The sequence below is a fragment of the Eschrichtius robustus genome, chromosome 12, assembly GCF_028021215.1.
Source record: "Eschrichtius robustus isolate mEscRob2 chromosome 12, mEscRob2.pri, whole genome shotgun sequence".
Classification (NCBI taxonomy): Eukaryota; Metazoa; Chordata; class Mammalia; order Artiodactyla; family Eschrichtiidae; genus Eschrichtius; species Eschrichtius robustus.
Genome location: NC_090835.1, coordinates 6,854,818 through 6,877,379, shown reverse-complemented (window position 1 = coordinate 6,877,379; position 22,562 = coordinate 6,854,818). Strand labels below are relative to the sequence as shown.

General features: G+C 50.7%; 1 protein-coding gene across 17 annotated transcripts in view; it reads right to left on the bottom strand.

Annotated features, from left to right (window-relative positions):
* Nucleotides 1-22,562, bottom strand: part of ATP2B2 (ATPase plasma membrane Ca2+ transporting 2) — a 110,480-nt gene that overhangs the window by 25,121 nt on the left and 62,797 nt on the right. For 16 of the 17 annotated variants that reach the window (XM_068558301.1, XM_068558304.1, XM_068558309.1 and 13 more), the window contains 4 exons: nt 21,337-21,551; nt 17,241-17,483; nt 6,118-6,359; nt 4,947-5,181 (listed from right to left, as the gene is read on the bottom strand). In XM_068558301.1, the coding sequence (XP_068414402.1) occupies nt 4,947-5,181; nt 6,118-6,359; nt 17,241-17,483; nt 21,337-21,551 (935 nt within the window). The remainder of the gene's footprint in view (nt 1-4,946; nt 5,182-6,117; nt 6,360-17,240; nt 17,484-21,336; nt 21,552-22,562) is intronic. The other variant, XM_068558315.1, reaches the window with a different exon arrangement.

Below are 22,562 nucleotides of genomic sequence, written 5' to 3'. Positions count from 1 at the left end.
GATGGGGGTGCAGCGGGCATCTAGAGCTCTTGGAGGCGCAGGTGTCTGGGGCGGTGGGATGGGGTGGGCTCCCCACCACGACCCTTGGATCAGGTATATTAGGGGCCTGTGACCTGCCTTGAAGGTGGGGGGTGGGATTCAGGACAGATCTGGAAACACCGGAGGAGCCTCCCCTGGCCACCACGAGTTACTCCACTTCCTTTATAGGCAATGGGCCCGTCAATGGACGTCCTTGTCGTGCTTCAGTCCTGTCCGGTTTTACACTCTCGCGTGCCATGAATCTATACTTCCCCTCACCCTTCATTTCACTAGGCTGTGGGTCTGGAGGGCAGGGGCTGCCAGCCGCTCAGAACCCTCTCAGGGGTCTCGTGCAGGGTAGGTGCTTGGTCAATGTGGGTCACCGTGAAACACCTTTGTGCGTAAGTCCCTCGACGCCTGACCCGGGTGAATGGATTTGGACGGGCACATGCAAACCCTCTACAGTTTAGCTCCAAGCTCCCTTCCCAGCCTTTTCTCTCATAAACCCAGCTAGGGTTTTCACTAGTCCCCAGACACGTGGCATCCCTTCCCACCTCTGCGCTTTTGCCTGCGCTGTCCCCTCTGCCTGGGATGCCCTCTCTCCCTGAATCTCTGTGTGTCACAAATCTTTCCCATCTTGCACATGAGACGCTCTCTGTTCAGGAAGCTATCCTTGGTCCCTCCAACCCAATGGGACACCTCCTGCAGCTGCTGAGCCCTTCCTTTTATTGCTTCACTCACTCATTTATGCAACAAACAGCTATGGAACATCTAATTGTTCTGGGCAGGGAGGATACAGAGAGGATGAAGACCCAAGCCCCAGAGGCATTGATCTGGTTGAAATGTGCTTTCCCCATAGATAAAATAGCTGTGAAAAAAGATTCCTTCTTTTGCTAAAATTATCCTAGATATTTCTCACTGAGGAAAACCAGCCAGGAAATGGGTGCTTCCTGTTTTCATTAAATAAAGGCTTCTAAACATCTGTTGTTTGTGGTGACAGCAGTTGTCTGTGACTCCGAGGGTTCCAAACACCCCCGGATAACCCGGCAAATCCCAGGCCGCTGCTCTCCTGATGGCTTCATCCTCACTGGCTTCCATCAGGCTTGGAAAATGCATCACTGTAGCATCTTGGGGGAGGGGGGATTTGCAACCCTGTTTTTATCTGTTCTGTCCTGTCTTCTCAAGGGAGGAAGGCAATATGAGCTTCTCCCCCTTGACAGACGGGGAAACTGAGGGAGGGAGGCCAAGTTTCTTTTCCTGCAGCAAATGAATCTGACCAGGCTTGTGGGACCCTAGAGGCGGTCTGGGTGGGGATTTTTTCTCTGGCCGGCCTCACAGTTGTCCTGGCAACATACACAAACACGCTCACCAGAGGCAGGGACCCTCTCCAAAGGTCACCCGAGAAACTGGTGACTGTGGCTGCCTCGGAGGTGGGCACTGGGGTCTGGGGGTGGCATGGGGGGCTACTTCACCCTGTTTGTGCTGTCGAACCTTTTGAATTTGGCTCCATACATCACCTAGCCTAAAAAAAACAAACAAATCAAAAACCATACCTGCCTGTCTCCTCAGGCCCTGCGTCCACCCCCGCCCCACGGGAGATGCTGAGTCAACAGGTCAGAGCTTCAATACTTTCATTTTTTTTTTTTTCCCTGTGCCACGCAGCATGCGGGGATCTTAGCTCCCTGACCAGGGATAGAACCCATGCCCCGTGCAGTGGAAGCCCGGAGTCCCAACCGCTGGACTGCCAGGGAAGTCCCTGAGCTTTCATACTTTCAGGTAGCATCACCAGTAACTCCACTGTGCCCCTCACTTGTTGACGTCCAACTTTCTTATTGTTCAGATGGAAAAACTGAGGCCCGGGGCAGCGATACACCGGAGGTCTTCTGTGAAGGAGCGGCAGGGGCGGGATGAGAACCCATGTCCCTAGACTGCTGTGTCCCTCCAGTACGTCCCTGCCCTCCAACACAGTTACAGCTTCCAAACCCACATCCCGGGGTGAGCCCAGGGGAGAGAGAAGGTCACCCACAGGGATGTGTTGACGGAGGGAAGCAAAGAAAGGCATGAGAGTAAGCCTCCCAGGCAGCTGGCTCAGAACCTTAGAGCTGGATGGGACCTGAGGGGCCCCCCGGCCGACCACCCATTTTACAGATGAGGGGACTGAGGCGCAGAGAGGAGAAGTGGCTTGTTAGTGGCAGAGTTGGGGTTGGATCCAGGCCCCCTTTCTCCGACATAGGCTGAACGTGTTCCCAGCCCTGCTGGGTGGACAGCACCCCCTCCCAGAGTCTGTGCCTGAAGCCAGCTTCTCTGGATGATCTTGGTGTCAACAGAAAATGCCAGGGAACCAGCTCAGCCCTCTCAGGCCCTCTCTCTCCTCTCCTCACCCTCCTGACTCACAGCCACTTGCCCTCTCGTTTTTGTGGCCCCCAGGAGAAGGCCCCAGGCAGGAAGGTAAAAACCTGTTCTAACCTGGATTTGGTGAGCCACTTACAGCGAGACTGTGGGCACCTCACTGTCCCTGTTTGGGCCTCTGTGTTTTCTTCTGCAAATTGGGAGTGTGGGAAGGAGTTTGGAATAGATCAGCAGTTCACACCTTGAGTCATGCCCCTCCAGTGGATTTTGAAATCAGTTTCGTGGGTGGTGACCAGAGTTTAAAAACTGAAAAGAAGAAATAGAACAGAATAGAAAATACTTCTGTGCATCACTTTACTTTGTGAGAGTTGTATTTTGGTTAAGTGTGTGTGTTTGCTGAGTCCTGACATAAAATACATTTCTTATCATTGGGGTCACGGCCAAAAAAGTGTGTGTCTGATGCCACTTTCCATACGTCCCTCGCCCCAGGTGATGAGGCAGGGGCTTGGGCGTGGAACTGGAGGGGGGCCTGGGGGCGGGAAGGATGGGGGAGCCACAGGCCGGCCTTGTACACTGCGCATCTCGGTCGCCTGTAAAGAGATAACACATCACAGCAAAGCCCGAGCCCATTAGCAGCTGGCAATGAGCGGGCATCCCACAGGGAGACTGGTAAGCGGCTGTGTGTCCAGGGAGAGGTGCAGGCTGCAGGCAAACGCATATGGGCTCCGGTGCCAAGCACCGGGGGCATTAATTGCCTTTGTTGTTTTAGGCTCGGGGTGGGAGTGAGGAGGTGTGCGTGTGTGTAGAATAATATTATTGTCCCTAGTCTTCAGATGAGGAAATGGAGGCTCAGAGAGGTTATGTAACTGGCCCAAGGTCACGCAGCTCATAATGCCAAGGTACTCAAAATCCCAGGTCTATCTGATGCCCGAACTCACACTTTTGACCCCTCTCCCTGCTGCCTAAATGTGAAAGTCCACGTCTGTGACCTTCAAGTTTCACTCAGTCTTTGGAATGCAGAGTCTTACAACAGCGGGGCCAGGAGCTTGGAGGGCATCTTGCCTGCTCCCTTTCACTTGAAAGAAGGGGACACGGAAGCTCCAGGAGGAGCAGGGAACAGCCAGAGGCCCCAGAGGATGGTGTCAGGGTAAGCGGGGGACACTGAAGTTGCCCCTGGTGGAGGAAGGCGGCCCTGAGACAGGCTGGGACCTGGGACCGTTCGCTGCAGCGCTTGCACCACCTGGACAGACGTCTCCTCGAGCAACGACATACGAAGAAACTATAAGCGACCAAAAATAACCGCGTGCACGCCCAGCTGGGGCAAATCATAGACAATAAGATACAAAAAAGACCAAAAGAACCCAACTGCCACTTCCGAAGAGTAGGGAGCAAAAGCAGGGTAACTGCACCTGCCCCCTGCACACACCACCACCAAAGGGGTGGGCGGACGACCTCAGCCACCCCTTCGGCCTGACCCCTGGACACACCCCTACCGTCACCCCATAGAAGGAACCAAGAGCAAAGGAACCTGTGACTTGTTCTCGCTCCCCCCGCTGCTGCAGCAGGAGCCCCAATAAAGCCTTGCCTGAACTTCTTGTATGGCCTCCTATCAACGTCCATTGATTAAGGGGGCCAAGAATCCTGGTCAGAGACAGTCCCAAGGGGCAGCATCACCAAATCCCACTGCCAAGGCCAATCTGGGCCCAGCAGCATTAGTCCTGGAGGAAGAGGAGGCCAGCCCCTCCCACGCCGTGCCTCTCGGGCTCCCAGGGTGAGCGAGCTCGCTCTGCCTGCCCACAGCAGCGTTTCGGAGATTCGAGGCAGCTCTCTCCTCTTCCCACACCCTCTTCCCAGCCTGGGCAGCTCGACCGACCACGCATGTCCCATCCTTCCCCAACCCTGCAAACTCCCGGGCACTGAATTCTTGGCCTTCCCCCCAGATGCAGATTCAGCTAAAGGAGACTGAAGACCCACTGTCATCTGAGCACCCCAGCAGGTGCACATATTACATCACTTTTCTCGATCTTTACGGGGAGGGGGTGCTGTCAGCCCCCCTTTCCCTTCTGCTTGAGAATTTGAGCTTTGGTTAACTTTCCAGCTCTGTTCCCCTGGAAACCTGATAGAGGCAGACTGCCCGCTGCGTCACTAGGGAAAACTAACTGGTAAACTTGGTCTGGATGGGGAGAACTCTAAATGCTGATGGGGAGGCCCACATTCGGGGTCTTCTTGAGTGTGGTAACCTTTGTTATTAGGCGTCTCCTTTGCAGGGACCCTGGAATCTGGGCCTATGGATTTGTGACAGGAGATCCTGGCTCCTCTGAGGCTTCTAGGGCAGGGCAGCCTTCACGATAGAGCAACGCCGGCTGGCAGGCTGTGGGTTGCACCCCACGTCCCAAGCAGATAAGTGTGGCTACGCTGGCCTTAAGGGTCTGAATGTTTAGGAGTAGGTACAGAGAAGACCCCGTGGGCCTTGCAGGGAAACCGAGGCTTAGAGGGGTGAGGCGACGTACGCCAGGTCACCCAGCAGGCTGGACACCCGGCTTCACCCCCTTCCCCGAGCTCCACGGCGGGGCACCTGCCTCGGGCCGCACGGGGTCCTCGATGCCCACCACGCAGATGCAGGTGAGGTCGTTGAGGATGTCATTCTCGTTGTCCCAGTCGGGCTCGGGGCTGCTGGGTAAGTCGCGGTAAGCCACGCAGATGGTGCGGAGCCCGTCGCAGGCCATGGGCTCAATCACCTTCTTCACCATCTCATCCCTGTCGCGGGGCCGGAAGACCCGGGGCTCACCCGCCCCGTTGAGGATTTTGCAGCACCTGGGGGAGGTGGGAGGGGTCGGGTAAGGTCCAGCCAAGGGCCCAAAGACCCTCCCTCCGACGGGCTCGGAGCTCGCCCCCACCTCCCCAGTGATGTCCCACTGGCCGTGGTTGGTCATCCCGGGCTCGTCCAGACCATCTCCCATAATGCTTCAGGGGTGGTCCTGGCCCCTGGGCCCCAGGCAGGGATGAAATCAGGACCAGCCAAAAAGAAATCAGGCGGCCTTGTTGTAATATCTGCCCCAGGCCATTTCAGCAAGAGCAGATCTACTTTGCTCTGTTTCATCTTCACAAGATTTCATCTGAAAAAAATAGTTCCACAGCAAAAATGGTTTTCAGAGGGCATGAAACCTCCGCTAGTGGTTCCTGACCCTGCCTGCGCATCAGGATGGCTTGGGAAAGCACTGAATAAACCCCCTGCTTCGGGCCCCACGCCAGAGGTTCCAATTCAGTTTGTTGGGGGCGAGTCCAGGAATCAGTGTATTTTTTTAAAAGCTCCCTGGGGCGATTCTAATGTGTGACCAGGGTTGATCCCCCTCAAGGTACAAATGGGTAAACTGGAGCCTAGAGAGGGGGGCTCACTTGCTTAGTTCTCCAGGCTTACTTCTGGCACCTGGAGTCAGAGGAGACCGGCTCACAGTGAAAAATCATGCCGTCTACCAACTCCACACTCAGGGAAGTGACATGAGGGGGCTCTGACAGTGATAATGGGAAGAACTTCCTGATGAGCCAGTGACTTAGGGAGGAGAAGAGGGAGGACTCCCTGCAGAAACGTTTAAGAGGAAACAGTAGCAAAAGCCCTGGGGGAGGGCACGTGCAGGTGGTCTTGCTGCGGGACGTTGGGCACGGCCCTTCCTGTGACCCTGGGTGCCCCCGGCCCCTCCCCGCGGCCTGTGCCTGCGCCCCGCCCCCCGCCCCCGCTCCCGCACCGCTTACTTCTTGAGCACGATCTCCGAAGCGCCCTTGCTGTACATGCGGAAGCTCTCGTCGGGTAGCTTGATTACGGTGCTCATGGACTTGCGCACGGAGTTGAAGGTGTAGACCTTGTACAGCTTCTCCTCCGGCATCTGGCTGCGCACAGGCTCGTAGTCCTGCTTCAGGTCCAGCACGAAGCCCAGCAGGCCGCACTCTGTTTTGTTGCCCACCTGCCGGGGCAGGGCGCCCTCCTTCTCCGGGGGCTGTGGGGAGAGGCGGGGTGCTCACCGGGCTGCCGCTTGCCTGTGGGTGGGGCCACCCCTCCCCCGCACCTCAGGCTTCCGCGTCCCAGACCCAATCCGGGCTCTGTTTGAAGGGAATTAAGCAAGATCAGCTGTTTAAAAATTATGAACTATGTCAAACATAAACCTGTGACTGAATAATAAAAAAAATTTGTGCACAGACCCTCCGGTTCTGGAGAACCTTAGTTCTAGGCCATGTTTGCTTCAGATTTTTCTTTTTTAAGAAGTAAAGCCTAACAGATAAAGTTGAATCCCCCTATGTACCCCTCCACATCTGCATAACGCACCCCTTGTCCCAGAAAGAAACTCTAACTTAAATGTGGCATTAATCCTTACCCTGTGTGTTTTAACTTTTTATTTCGAGATAGCGCTAGTTTCACAGGCAATAAGAAATAACACAGAGAGATGTCATATATCCTTCATCCCGTTTCCCCCAGTGCTCACTTCCTGTATGACTGTAGCACAATGTCACAACCAAGATGTTGACACTGATACAATCTAACCCGCTGGATTCAGATTTCACCAGTTTTAGTGTACTCCTGTGTGTGTGTGTGTGTGTGTGTGTGTGTGTGTGTGTGTTTAGTTCTGGGCAATGGCATCACATGTAGATTCCTGTGACAACCATCATCAAGACACACAACAGTTTATGACAGCACTCCCCATGCCACCCTTATATGACTGCAGTCACCTCCCTCCCTTCCCCGTCCCTGCCCCTGACAACCACTAAGCTGTTCTCCAGCCCCATAATTCTGTCATTTTGAGCATGTTATATAAATGGAATCATACAGTATGTAACCTTCGGAGATTGGCTTCTTTTCACTCAGCACAATCCCCTGGCAATGCAGACAAGTTGGTGCATGTGTCAGGAGCGTGTTCCTTTTCATGACTGGGTAGTATTCTGTGCTCTGGATGCAATGTCCCTGGTGACTTCAGTTGAAGTTGAACCAAATGCAACTGCTATTTTTGTATGTCACAATGGCCAACCATTGGCAATTTCATGTAGTTTAACCTAACGTACATATGTGCAGCACTGTTTTGCATGTTGAAAACGTCACGTAAGGAGGCTGTACATATTCTTCCGTAACTTGCTTCACTCATGTAACATTCAATTTTTGAGAGTCATCCCCATTCACAGCGTTGGTTCGTTTCTTTTTAACTGGACACCACAGCCCCTGCCCTGAGCCTCAGTCAAACCACCGACCACATCTCCCCAGCGCCTCTCACTTCTTGGTGTGGCTGCCCGAACACGAGCTGTTTCATGCCTCTGTGCCTTCACCCTTGCTTCCTCCTTCCCTGCCAGGCAAACTCCTCCTTGCCCTTTAAGGACCAGCACAGATATTTCCTTGTCTTTGAAAATTGCTTTGTGGGTTTGTCACCCCGAGTAGGAGTTGTTGTATTCTTTCCACTCTGGATTCTCAGGGCCAGCACAGAGCCCGGCACACAGTAGGCATTTACTCATTGTTTGCTGGATGGCTCAACGCAGACCAGTCTGGGGTGGGGGGAGGCACAGGCGAATAGGTAAGAACGAGACGCCTCCATGTGGGCGCTGATGGTGGGATTGGCAGGCGGCTGTGGGAAGTTCATAAGGCAGGTAAACTCACCTCCCATGGGCAGCTGCCACACGTGCATATACACGCTCAGACCACTGGTATAAAATTAATGTGCAGCGACTCAGGTGGAGCTGGCTTTGGGAGTGGTAAAAGCTACCACGGACAAACCCAAACCCCAGAGAGATACTGAAGAGGAATAATACCTATGAGCATTCTGTGTCCCCCGACCCCGCCATGAGTGGCTCTCTGTGGGTCTCAGACCAGCCTTGCGCAGGAACCCTCTGGATCCTCACCCTCAGCTTCCTTCGTGTTGTTCCAAAGAGCAGCAGGCAAGAAGAAGACGGAGTCTAGAAGATGTTGCACGGACTGGCTGTGCGGCGGGCAGGATGGCAATAGGACATGTCCCTGGCCAACTGCCCCATCCACAGTTAGGACTCGGGCCCCGGGAGCAGACCCGAGCCCTGTCGGGTCATGGGCATTGACCTAGGCGTACATACCCTTAGACCCTAAGCTCTTGTCCTCAGTTTCCCCGTCTGTAAAATGGAGTGGCTCTAGCAGATGATTTCTAGCTGAGAGAAAAATCAACCCACTCCTTCAAGTGGATGGTGGATGGTGGTGAAGGATGGTAGAACAAGGCAGAGCTGCAGGTCCCTCAGAGGGGGTCTGGGGGCCGTGGGTCAAACCTTAGAACACCCTCCCTGCTCCATGCCACGTTCAACTATGTCCAGGCATCATGGGCCTTGGAAGGCTCCCCACACCCAAGCTCTTCGGTGGGATTTGATCTGGAAGCAGAGGAAATATGACAGTTTCCCCTTTCTGATGTTTGGGAAAAGAAATTCTAAGCACTCCCCTTAGTCTCTGCAGTATGCAGTTATGTTGTGCTTTTAAAATTTATATATTTATTTACTTATCTTTTTTTTTTTTTTTTTACAATTTTATAATTAACCTTCTGGTGATTTCCAGGGTTTTATGTATCTTCCACAACAGTTTTTTCCCCCCTCCACTAATGAAAGAAGATGATGACACGGAGGACTGAAATAAAAATGCCTAATTACTTATTTGCCCAAGAGAGCTAAGCAGTTATGCCTGTGAAACAGGCAGTGTTTTATTACCCTCTGTGAGATATTTTAATTTTCCCCCAAAAGGATTTCAAACAATCTATGGTTGCAAATGGCAGAGCTGCCTCCTCCGTAATTCAATTTGTTACCATGAACTTGGGCTCTAAAATCGCCTACATGCATTATTAAGAAGTAGGGACTCGCCCCTTTTTTCTTTTGGCTTTTTTTATCTTGACAGACCCAGAGGTTTTACTATTGCTGTAGACTTTCCATGAGGCTTGCTCTCCAGGGCTCTAATTCTGTAAGGGAGTTAAGGCGTTGGTTTTGAGGGGCAGGAAGCAGGCCCGGGGGGACGTGATTTGCTCCTCATCACAGACCTGCAGGGGGGCAGGCCTGGGGCTACCCCCAATTCCCCTGATTCCTAGTGCCACACTGTATCCAGCACATTTCCCTGTATGGGCACTAAGCCCTTTGGGAGTGCTGGGTGCAGCTATGGGTGTAACTTTGAGAGGACAATTCATGCTCTTGTTTTGGGATGCTTGGGGGTCACTAGAGCTAAGACCAAGGAATGATGACTTGAAGAGTGACAAGTTATAAATAACATCTGCAAAAATGAGATGAAAAAAAACATAGCTAGCAGGTACTGCCTCACACTCATGAGGATGGCCATTATCCAAAACAAAACAGAAAACAAGTGCTGGCGAGGATGTGGAGAAATTGGAACCCTTGGGCACTGTTGGTGGGAATGTAAAATGGTGCAGCTACTGTGGAAACCAGTGTGGAGGTTCCTCAAAAAACTGCACATAGAATTATCATATGATCCAGCAATTTTACTTCTGGGTATATACCCAAAAGAATTGAAAGCAAGAGACTTGAGAAGATATCTGTACACCCGTGTTCCCAGCAGGATTATTCACAGTAGCAAAAAGGTGGAAGCAACCCAAGTGTCCATTGACAGATGAATAGATAAGCAAAATGTGATCTACACATACAGTGGAATATTATTCAGCCTTAAAAAGGAAGGAAATTCTGACACATGTTACACCATGGATGAACCTTGAGGACATTATGCTAAGTGAAATAAGCCAGACAAAAAAGGACAGATACTGTGTGATTCCACTTACACGAGGTCCCTAGAGTAGTCAAATTTATAGACACAGAAAGGAGAAGGGTGGGCGCCAGGGGCCGGGGGAGGGGGAGGGGGAGTTAGTGTCTAATGGGAACAGAGCTGCAGTTGGGGAAGATGAAAAGTTCTGGAGATGGGTGGTAGGGATGGTTGTACAATGTGAATGTACTTAATGACACTGAAGTGTACACTAAAATGGCTAAGCTGATAAATTTTAAGTTATGTGTATTTTACTACAATGTTAAAAAATCCTCAACACCCCCTCCTCCCTGTCCCCCCAAACCCAGCAACCACAGCACCGTAAATCGCAGCAACTGCCGTAGGATGACATTTGTGAGAGCGCGTTAGAAAATGACTTTTTGCTTGCTGGCTGTCTGCGGCGGCCTAGCCCACTGCCCCTCACCCCTCGAGAACAGGCACTGGCAGAGGAGCCTCCCCGACGCCCAGATGGACCGTCAGGCGGCCCCGGCAGCTGCAGCAGTGACCCTGCTAGCTCTTCGCTAAGCTCTTCATGCGCAGCCTCGGTTGTATCCTCACGGCTCCCTAGGGGGCAGGCTGTCATTATTCCCATGTGCACAGGGAGGCCCGGAGAGACCGGGTCACACAGCTAGTAAGTGGCCGAGCTAGGATTTGACCCCAGCTGTTCTCGGCTCTGAGCCCACACAGCACACGCTCTCCCAGCAGCCCTGCCTCTCTTCACTAGCATTTGAGATGGTTGGTTAACTAGGTAACTGGTGGGTGATTGGTTTAGAGCCCATGGTCGGGGGGCGGTGGGGGGGAAGGGCTGTCTTGCTTAGCTCTGCTTCCCACTTGGGGTAATCAATGAATATGTGTTGAATGAATAAATGAATAATTTGGTGTCTGTGGGTGTGGAGAGCTGCCAATGGGAGGCCAGGTGGGATGGGATTTTGTCAGAATTTTGGCCTCCAGAATTGTCATCTGAGGGTCTGCCTCCCCAGGAGCCTCTCAGGTTGCTGGGCCTTGAGGAGCAGCAGGGGGCAGAATCACGGACTTTCCCCAGAGACTGCAAAGGCATAGGGCAGGGTGTGTGTCCTGAACAGCTGGAACAGGCTGAAACGCCCTGGGGAGACACACTCTGGAAAGCAGGTTTCCTGGGGACCTTTCCGAGCTTGCCAATGCACTGTGCATATGTGTGCATGTGGTGTGTGTGTGCTGTGTGTAGTGCAGTGTGTGGTATGTGCATGTGGCGTGTGTGTGTATATGTGTGCATGTACCTGTGTGACTTGTGTGTGGGGGGTATGTGTGTGGTGAGGGTATGTGTTGTGTGTTTGTGGTGTGTGTGTGTGTGTGTGTGTGTGGTATAGTGTGTGTGTGGTATAGTGTGTGTGTGGTATGCGCATGTGGTGTGTGTTTTGTGTCACGTGCACAGGGTGAGAAGGTGGGATACAGGGATTAACAGTGCTGTTAAAAATCAGAATTCCCCATTCAGGGTTATGTGCTTTAAACTGTTCTCCTAGGGATGGTGTTTGCAAAAACAAACAAACAAACAAACAAAACCAAACAGAACCAAAACAAATAAGCTGTTGAATCCAACACAAAGGCCCCTGTCACTTCACAGACCAGAATGAAGGGCCGCCCCACCTCCCCATCTTAATGCCCTGCTAAGCCACTTCCAGGGGCTTCTGCGCCTTCTGGAACCCCTGTCTTGGTCAGAGGCCCTCGCAGAGCTGGCTTGACTCAGGGGGTTTGAGGTTCATTGGAATATTTCGTTGCACCCTGGGTTTGGAGCCAGATCTAGGTTCAAGGGCCGACTGCTTCCTAGAGTCACCTCCCCACTCTCCCCTCCTCTCAGGAGCTCTAGGTCTAAGATTTGTGAGAAACACAATCAAGCAGATCCTTCCTGCCTTTGGGGGTCATGGGGGCTCTCTGTGGATGAAGGCACCTCAGTTTGGGAATGGGGTAGACTGAAGACCTGGAGTTTCTAACTAGGTGAAGTTTGGCTTATTTATTCAGGAAAACCATCCTTCCAGGCAGATCCTCCCTGCTCCTTCTTCCAGAACCACTTCAGGGACTCCAAGGAGATTTGTTTTTCTTTCAGTAGTTGATGTTTCCAGAACATACGCCATAAACTTCCAACAATTCGGCTCCACAAGTGCCCATCTTCATTTTAATAATTCAAATGTTAACTGTAGTGTCAACCTACGTTAAAAGAGGTCTCATAAAATATAAACTTAAAGTCCGCTTGGGTGGTTTCTGCACACAGAATAAACGTGGGTGGAAAAGGAGAATGCTTTCCCAAGAAAGCGCAGTGCCTCTAAAGTCTGAGGAAGGAGCTATTTCCGTTTGAAAGCTCAGCTGCAGCTCAAGAAGCAGCAGGGCTACAAGAAGAAGCTAGCAGAAGTCTTGACGTTCAAAGAGTCGGAAGCGACAAAGCAAATCTGAGGGTGTGCCAGGATTTCTGAGGTGGGGAATCAATTTCTGACTAAAAGATGATTCATGTAGCTTCCCTCAGAGGGCAAGTTTAGTTCCTAATGGTTAGAAATAGGAGTGGAAAGAAGAAAGTTCTGCCATCCGCAGAAGGGATGGGGCATGGGGTTGAGGCTGGCCCTCTGAGAGGGGCCTCCTGGGTCACTTTTTCTGGCCTTCCCGCTGGCAGCCTTGGCTGTCACACCACCCTCCACCTGTGCCTGGGTGGTTCTCAGCATTGTGATGAGAAAGCCTACTAAGGGCTTATCTGCTGTCACCCAGCTCCCCCTCCGCCTTCCCAGCCTCGCCTCTCATCACTGTGGCCCTGGGAAACGTCCAGGCCACAGGCTGCCACATCTCCTGAGAGATCTCTGGGCTTTGGCAGGCTGTGGTCCTGCCTGGAATGACCTTGTTCCCTCACCCGCTTGGTAAACTCCTCCAGAATTCTCTGGGCTCAACTCTGTCGCTTGGTGTCAGGAGCGGCCCTGGGCAGGTTACTCGATATTTATGCAGCTCTGTTTTCTTGGCTGCAAGACGGGAATTGTCATATTTGCCTTGATTACCTGGAAGGGATGTGGAGGGTCAAGCTAGACAGTGGCTGGCAAAGCAAACTACAGAGGTAAGGCTCAGAAATAATAATAGAAGTAATAAGGGTAACAACTGGAGCGGACTGAGCGTTTGCTACATGTCAAGCACTGTGCTGACAGCCACATATACATCTTCTCATCTGATCTTACAGCAGCCCTGGAACTGCCTCAAGGCAAAGGTGCAGCCAGAGGGCTTGGACAAGGAGTGGCGGTGAGCTGTGCAGGCTCTGGACCGGACAGACCTGGATGTGAACCCTGGCTCAGCCTCTCCTCTGCTCTGGGGCTCTGGGCATGTTCTTTAACTCCTCCCAGCATCAGTGTCCTTATCTATGAATTGGAGATGCGATGTCACCTACTTCATGGGGTCCTCATACAAGGCAACATGGGTTAAGCACTCAGCAATGAGTCTGGCTAAGTGAATATTAGTGATTATGATTAATTGTATACTCATTTTACAGATTGGAAAACAGAGGCTTGAAGAGGTTAGTTAACTTGCTCAGGGTCACATGGGTGGTAAGTGCTGCAGCTGAAGTTTGAATCTTGGTCTGTCGGACTTCAGAGCCAAAGCTCCTAACCTCTGCTTACTGGATTGGGTGTCAGGACATCTGGATTCTAACTCCACTAACCCACAGGGTGACTTGGCCCAAGTCCTCTCCCATTTCTGGGCCTCAGAGTAAAGTGAGGGGGCTGGACCAGGGGGTCCTTAAGGCCGGCGAATCCATGTAGATTACACCTACACAACATACCCCTGCAAATACTCAGCTAGTTTTTAAAAAAATCTTTTAGAATAACAGGCACTAGCTAATTTGGAAGTCTCCGGATCGATGCAGACTAGAGAGTTGAGGGCAGTTTCAGAAGAGATTCGCTCGGCATGCTGGAGGTACCAAGAGAGCACTGGTATTAGCCGTGGGACTGGGGCCAAGGCCAACTCCTACTTCTTTTGCCACAAGAATAGGAAAGTAGAACATAGAGGCAGCCCTGTCCTGAGCCTCTTATCAATTCATATTCACCCATCCACCACCCACATATTCATCCGTCTGTCTACTCTTCCATTTACTCATCCATCCATCCATCCATCCACCCACCCATCTCTCCATCCATCTATCTATCCATCCATCCCTCTCCCTACCTAGTCCTCATCTCACTGATACCTATCTATAAATTTATTCACCAGTCAATTCACTGACCTCACCCGCCCAACCAGTACTTCCCAAGAGCCTATGCTGGGGGGAGTAGAGATAACTCAGCTGTGTCTCTCCCTCTCAAAGAGCACACAGCCTGCATCAGACTGCAAGAAGACACAGAAGAATCGGTACCCTCGTACAGGGGGAAATACAGCCTTGCCCATGGTCTGTTTCCCAGGCCAAGCTCATTTCCCAACCAAAGCTTATGGGCAGCGTGGGGACATTGCATGCCTTTCCTGCCCGTCTCCTCTTGCATGGTAAGGATGTTTTGCAGTCTAGATTTCCCAGACTGGTCTGGAGGGTGGCTGGACTTCTACCCTCGACTGAGCAGCCTGTGACTCTTCTCAAAATTCCTCTAGGCCTAGAAGGGCAGTCCCTGGGAGCCCCTTCTCCCAATATGGCTGACAGCCCTGGCTGTGAATCTGACCCTCTGGACTCCAGGCCTTCCTTCCTGAGACCAACCAATACTAAAGATGCTGCAGGATTGGTTTCAAGGACCAAGAACCTAATCTGGACACCCTACTCAATAGCTGGCTTTAGGGTATCTATAAGTTGGCTTTGTCACTAATTGGTTGTGTAACTTTGGGCAAGACCCTTTCCCTCTGTAGCCCTGATGCCTCTGCTGTCTATTCGTTTATTGATTAGCCTCTGCCTGGCTACAAAGGGATGATTTTACTGCTGACGAACAACAACGCTAATCACCCTGAGTGCTGAATATGTGCCAGGCCTTGTGCTAAGCACTTTCCACTTACTAACTCATTTCATCCTCACAATAATCCTATCATCTCCCCCAGGAAACTGAGGCACGGAGAAGTTAAGTAACTTTTTTACAGTCACACAGCTAGTGAGGGATTTGAACCCAGGCCGTCTGGCTCCAGAGTGTGAGCTTTAACCACCATCCAGACATACCAGGGGCCTCTGCTGTCCCTTCCACACTGACGGCCATCGGCCCCCAGCGAAGAGAACCGTGCGGCCAGGGTTCTTTCAGGGAAGCCCCAGAAAGAGAGGCACAAGGGTTCTAGGATGCCAGGGTTCAAGGCACAGAAGGGGACACCGGTGCCCGAGAGGTAAGTGACTTGGCCGGTTTACAAACCAAGGATCCCGGTTCCCAGGTCCTTGAGCTCTTTCCAGTCTTGGCAGATACACTTTTTCCCCAGGTGGACTGATGGACCCCTGTCCTTTAAGCCACCTGGATACAGCCTCATTCAACCACATCTGGAAATGAATTTTAGCTTTGCCACTGGTGCTGTGAAGCACTGCCTAATTGAGCCTTATCGCTGCAAAGATGTTTCACAGCCCTCCTGGCAGATCCAAGAACTCCTTTTTACTCTAATTGCATAATATACATCTCAATTCAAGCCCATCTTGCAGGGCTCTGCCCACACGGCCACCCCCATCACCAGAAGCCTGTTCTGGGAATTGCCCCACTCCCCTCTCTGCGGGGCGAGATCATTACAGCATCTCAGTTATTTTAGGAAGGCCTGGGGAACAGAATAAAGCATCGTTAATCTCCCTTGATTCCCAAATCGGGGCTGGGAGGCAGGGGATGGGGTGGGGTGGGGAGAAGACAAAAACGCCATCTTTTCTGGCATTCCCCCGCCCCCCGCTCCTGCCGCCCCCAGCATCCTCTATCATCCATCTGCACGCTTTCTCCCGACCTACTTTCTCCTTCTGTCAGTGCTGCCTCCCCAGCCTGCAGCTCTGGGCTGATGGCAGGAGTACCTGCTCAACCGCCGGGGAGGGTGCAGTCCTTGCAGGCCCAGTGTCTAGAGGCAGGAGTCACCTCCTCCCGTACCCCCCACCAACCTTTGGCCCTTTTCCGCTGACTCATGCTCTTCTCCCAGATTCGATAAAGCTTCTGGCACTCCCGCCACCCAGCCTGATCCTGAAGGTTCAGGCTGGCTCAGGAGCCGAAGGGAGAGGTCAGGGCTAGGACACGTTGGCAGGGAAAGCAGAAAAGCTCGGCTGCTCACCCAGATGCTCACACTGTAGAAATGTCCTACATCTGGGAGCCGACTGAGCTCTGGATGGACAAGTTTGTATTTCTCTTCATTCAAATACTGGTTAATTACAAAAAAAAAAACAAAAAACAAAAAAAAAAAAGGCAACCTGTGCTTCTAAACCAATCAGGGGTTCTAGCATGATGCGTCTAGGCAGCTGAGCTGAGACAGGAATATGAGAATTTTTCTTAACAAAGCTAGTACTACCACTACTATTACTAACAACAATGTCGTCGCCAGTGGTAGATTGTGTAAATGGCCACAATTAGTACCCTCTCTGAATCCACGCCCTTTACAATGTGACTCTGAAGTTCCTCCCATTAGAGATGGAGTCTATTTCCCTGCTGCTTGAATCTGGACAGGCCTCTCGACTTGTGCTGGCCAATAGGATGTGGCAAAATGACAACATGAAGAGCCCAGATTAGCCTGCTGGAGGAGGTGGACCACGCAGAGATGAACCATCCCAGCCGAGGTCATCCCAGATCAGCCTAGAGTCCTGCCAAGATCAGCAGAGTCGTGCATGTGACCCACCGCAGATACACGAGGACATGGTCGCCCCGTTGAGCCCAGCCTGAACTCCTGCCTCACAGACATGTGAGCTAAATACACAGTCTGGTTTTCAGCCACTACATTTTGGAGTAGTTATACAGCAAAAGCTAACGAATAAAAAGATTTTTTTTTTTTGGTAGGGAGGGCAATGACAGGGTCTAAAAAACACAATTAACAGCAATCTTTTCTTTTTGTCATGCAGACAGCATAGCTAAGTCAAAGAGAAACAAGCTGCTTACTATCTGACCACCCAAAATACATCAGTAGGATTTAAAATTATGCATCACATTGCTTAGCCTACCCAGTACTTCTGTATCGCCCCCTGGACGCTCCTCCCTCTGGTGGAGGCTGCACCACTTACCAGAATCTTGGTGGTGTAGGCGCTGTTGATGGCAATGGCGCTGACCAGCAGCTCCATGGTTTTGGCGTTGATGGAGCTGGGGTCGGGGATCTCCTTGTAATGGACGTCGCCCACGTAGGCCTGCACCACCGTCATGCGATTGGTGGTGAGTGTGCCCGTCTTGTCCGAGCAGATGGCCGTGGCATTGCCCATGGTCTCACAGGCGTCCAGGTGGCGGACCAGGTTGTTGTCCTTCATCATTTTCTGGGGGAAGGGGCAGGTGAGATGGCAACAGTGAGGAGAGGGAGCTGGGAGGCAGGGTCACGGTGTAAACACGCAGGAAATGAGGCAGAGCTGCCCCTTTGCTTCACACATGCGCGAAGGATCTTGGTTGCTATAGCCCCTGTCATCTGGACTCCTTTTCTGTGTGCAGCCCTTTCTCTCTCTCTCTCTTTTTCTTTTCTTTTTAATTATTCGAGGCATTTAAAAGAGTTGATTAGTTGACTTTATTAATTTGGATTACAGAAGTAATCTGTATTCTTTATGGAAAAAATAGGGAAAAGGATGATAAATGAAGATTGGGTCCTTTCTGATTACTTCAAATAGTTTCCTCTTACACCCTAACAGAAATAAATTCCTTATCTGGTTATGGGTTTTTTCAAAGGTACCATCTTTCACTGGTGCTTGGTTTTCACTGTCACTTTGGTTTCACCAAAAGTGAATAAATTTAAGTTATACATATGTTAATAGACATAGGACACTATCTGGAAATAAACAAAATATTAGTGTCATTATTTCTGGGTGGTAGATTTATAGAAGATTGTTATTGCCTTCTTTTAAAAATCTATAGCTTCTATTTTTCTACAATGAACACATACTATAACTTGTGTAATAAAAATCACAAATTTCTTTTAAATATAGATACACAAAAAAGAAAACAAATCAACCATAATTCTACCACCTAGCACTGATACATCTTACATATGAATATCCTTTCTTTTTAAATTTATGACAAAAATGAAATCCTACTCTACATATGATTAATTTTCTTATATTCACTGTCCTTTCTCCTTCCCAGCATCACACTCCTAGCTTCTTCCAGGTTCTCAAGCAAATAATGCACATAAAGTGATTCTCAAGGAACCACCACTCTTACTGCAGGCCCTTACGACATAGTGACCCTATCTGGCAAGGACGGATGTGAAAAGGTGCATTTAGCTAAAGGCTGAGTCAGATGTAGTTCTAGTCTGTGCCTAGGAATCTGGTTTCCTTTATTCTTGTTCCTCATTATAACTCTTTATACCAAGGGTAAAAAAGGAGTGCAATTAGAATAATTTTATAGTAGGTCATGTTACTAAAAAATGAGCATTGGTAGAATTATGTGCTCTTGCAGTTTCTCTTATCATAACCTGTGATAATAGTAACAATAGATGTATGTTGAATGGATGTATGTTGAATGGATGCATTCAGCAGCAATTTGAGTTTGCAACATACTTCACAGTTTGTAAAGTTCTTCCGCACTTATTTTCTCGTCTGATGTTACAAGGATCCTATGAAACCTTCAAGGACTCTTGTACTCCATTCTGGCAACCAAAGAAGCCAAGGCGAAGCAGCTTGACCAGGAAGACACACCTAGTGAGGGTTAAAGCTGGCATTTGAACCCAGCTCTGTTTAACCTCACAGCCTGGATCATTCCATCAGGACTCTGCCCATCTGTCCTCTGTGAAGAGGGTTCGTCTCTGGGGCTTAAGAATGTATAGGCCTGAGCCTCCCAATATGGTTGCTACGTGAAGCTCTTAAGTACTGGAAACAGGGCTGGTCTGATGTGAAATGTGCTATAAGTGTAAATTACACATCCAGTTTTGAAGACTTATTATGAAAAGAGAAATGTGAAATACCTCATTAATAACTGGTATATTATCAAATATTACATGTTGGCTTGATAATAACTTGGACATATTAGATTAAGTACATTATTAAAATTAATTTCACCTGTTTCTTTCTGATTTTTCTTTTTAATGTGGCTACCAGGAGACTTAAAATCACACATGCAGCTGACATTATGTCTCTATTGGACAGCACGGATCTAAGTGGTCACCACTATTCTTTTGATGACGGCTCCCAGGGGCTAGGTCCAGGCTCAGAAAGGGGAGTGTTTGCCCCTCCTGGGTTGGGGGAGCTGTACTAAGTACTAAGTTTATCACGTGACTGTACAAGTAACACTACCTAAGGCAGCTGAAGGCACAGGTGCCAGAGATACAAACTACAGGTGTAGAGGCCTAACAGTGTCTGCATGGGAAGCCCCGAAATCGAAGCTGTGAGACTTTTAAGGAGACCTCGAGCTCAACTGGGTGGCTTGTGGGGTCCCGGCTCACGGCAGCGTGAGGTCTCCATCTCTGGGCCCCAGGCCCCCGATCAGCATTGTGCTGTGACCTGTTTGGGCTTTGGTTTGTGGGATGGAGTTTCTTCGAGAACCCCAAAACAAGGAGATGATAAGGGCGGTATCCTTTACACATAGCTGCCACTTTCTGGCACCTGCCCTGAGATCTCTTTTCTGTATGAAATTACATCGGTGAGTCCAGCCCAAATTCCAGCTTGGAAACTGACGCTCATCGTGCCCTCTGGTGGCTCTGCATTCTCGGAGCGAATGCCTTGTTTTTAAACATGACCTGGCCTCTGCCCTGGCAGGGACATCCTGGACTCAGGGCCCTGGGAAACAGGAGCGCAGGGCCTTGCTCTCCGAGGTGGGGAAACCACGGGACCAAGGGAAAATGATGAGCCCAGGGTGTGAGGACCTGGGGGTGAGCCAGGCTTGAAGTGTCCCCAAGAGGGTCAGGCGCCCGGTGCTCATGAGATGCCAGCCCCTTACCCTAGTGTTTGGGCTCCACCGACGGCCATGGGCCTGGAAGCAGAAGGAGGTGGGGCTCTGCCATCAGGGTGGCGTTTAGGAGCACCCCCCAGACCCAAGGCATTCATGGGCCTACTTGCCCTTTATTGAACTGCTTTTAAAACTTCATATTTTTAGCCCATCTCCTGAGAGGAGGGGGCTTTTTTTTTTTAATAATAGAAGCTATTGTTTTTATTTATATTTTTTAATTAAAAATTTTTTTTTCTTTTTTAAAAATATTTATGTATTTATTTTTGTCTGTGTTGGGTCTTCGTTGCTGCGTGCAGGCTTTGTCTAGTTGTGGTGAGCGGGGGCTACTCTTCGTTGCAGTGCACGGGCTTCTCATTGCGGTGGCTTCTCTTGTTGCGGAGCACGGGCTCCAGGTGCGTGGGCTTCAGTAGTCGTGGCGTGTGGGCTCAGAAGCTGTGGCTCGCGGGCTTTAGAGCGCAGGCTCAGTAGTTGTGGCGCAGGGGCTTGGTTGCTCCATAGTCGTGGCGTGTGGGCTCAGAAGCTGTGGCTCGCGGGCTCTAGAGCGCAGGCTCAGTAGTTGTGGCGCAGGGGCTTGGTTGCTCCGTGGCATGTGGGATCTTCCCAGACCAGGGCTTGAACCCGTGTCCCCTGCATTGGCAGGCGGATTCTCAACCACTGCGGCACCAGGGAAGTCCGAGGAGGGGCTTTCATAAAACCAGACATCCTTTTTATTTTAGGCTTATCCCTTTCAAACTTCAGGGAGCAAACTCCGAGATTAGTCATACAAGTACTATGGCTACAGTGGGGCCTAAGGCTGCGATGGCCAGGCTTCTGCCTATGTTTGGTGGGACGGGGGTGGGGTGTGGGCCTGTAGGGTGATACCTGCATCTAATTTATTCTTTTAAAGTTGAGTTGATCGCCAATGTTTAAAAATCAGGAGGGTTTATGTTAAGTCCAGATTTCTGGCTTCTCTTGGAAAAAATGTGAATATCTGGCAACACTGGACTCCATCCCTACAAGGCGACACTTGGCTGTGCTGAATAACAGCTGTCCCCTTAGCCAGGGTGTGGCTCTCCTGGAGGCACGTGAGTTTCAGCCTCCTGCATGCATCCTCTCTCCGAGCTTCCACCATCCCCACTCCCTCTACTTAGCTCTTCTCTCAGCCCCGGCACTGGCCCCGCCGGCCACCCAACGGACCCCCAGCTGGGGGCAGCCGATCTCAGTGGCATCAGCTGGCCCGCCCTGCTCTCCCCTCCTCACCTTCACCGAGTAGGCCAGTGAGATGGTGACAGCCAGAGGAAGCCCCTCGGGCACGGCGACCACCAGCACCGTCACACCAATGATGAAGAACTTGACGAAGTACTGCACGTAGACGGGCGTGCACTCGGGCAACCATGGCTTCTTGTTGACCACGAAGGTGTCCACGGTGAAGTAGAGCACCAGGATGATCACCGTGATGGCTGACATCACCAGGCCTGTGACACGGGTGGGAGGAGACCTGTCAGGGGATTTCCTGGGGGTGCGGGGCCCCGGGAAGGGAGATGTGGACCAAAGCCTTGGCTCAAAGGGCTCTGGGGTCAGGCAGGCCCTAGCTCACACCCCAGCTCAGCTTGGTGGCCTGGGGCAAGTCCTTAATCCTTAAAGAGCCTCAGTTTCTTCCTCTGTACAATGGGGATGCATATTTATTTCACATGGTTTTGTAAGGATCAAATGTGATGAATGCATGTAAATTGCCTAGTACAGTGCCCGACGCATAGTAGGTGCTGAGTGATCATGTGAATAAGTAACTACTTGCACGGTGCCCTCACACATAGGATGTGCAGAGGGTACCACTTATTTCCTCCTGCCTTCAGGTACATACTATTTCCTATTCCAGGAACTAGGGACACAGCAGTAAAGAGGACAGAGTCCCTTTCGGCCCTTGGGAAGCTGAGATTCTAGAGGGGGAGGCAGACAAGAAACAAACACACGAACAAGATAATTCAGATACAGATAACGCTGTCAAGAAAAACTCCAGGATGACGTGGTAGGAAGTGACATGGGCTGAAGATACGAAAACAACCCAAATGTCCATTGACAGATGAATGGATAAAGAAAATGTGGGCTATATGTACAATGGAATATTATTCAGCTTTAAAAAGAAGGAAATCCTGCCATTTGCAACAACATGGCTGGACCTGAAGGGCTTTATGCTCAGTAAAATAGGCCAGACACAGAAGGACTTATCTGAACAATCTAAAATAGTCAAACCCATAGAAGCAGAGAATAGAAGGGAGGTTGCCAGGGGCTGCAGGGACGGGAAAAGGAGAGTTGTTTTTAGTGGGGAAAAGTTTCAGTTATGCAAGATGAGAAAGTTCTAGAGCTCTGCCGTATAGCATAGCGCCGATAGTTTAACAATGCAGTATTGTGCACTTCATAATTGCTTAAGAGGATCTTAAGTGTTCTTACCCAAAAAACAAAACCCGAAAAAACCCATGAAAGAACAC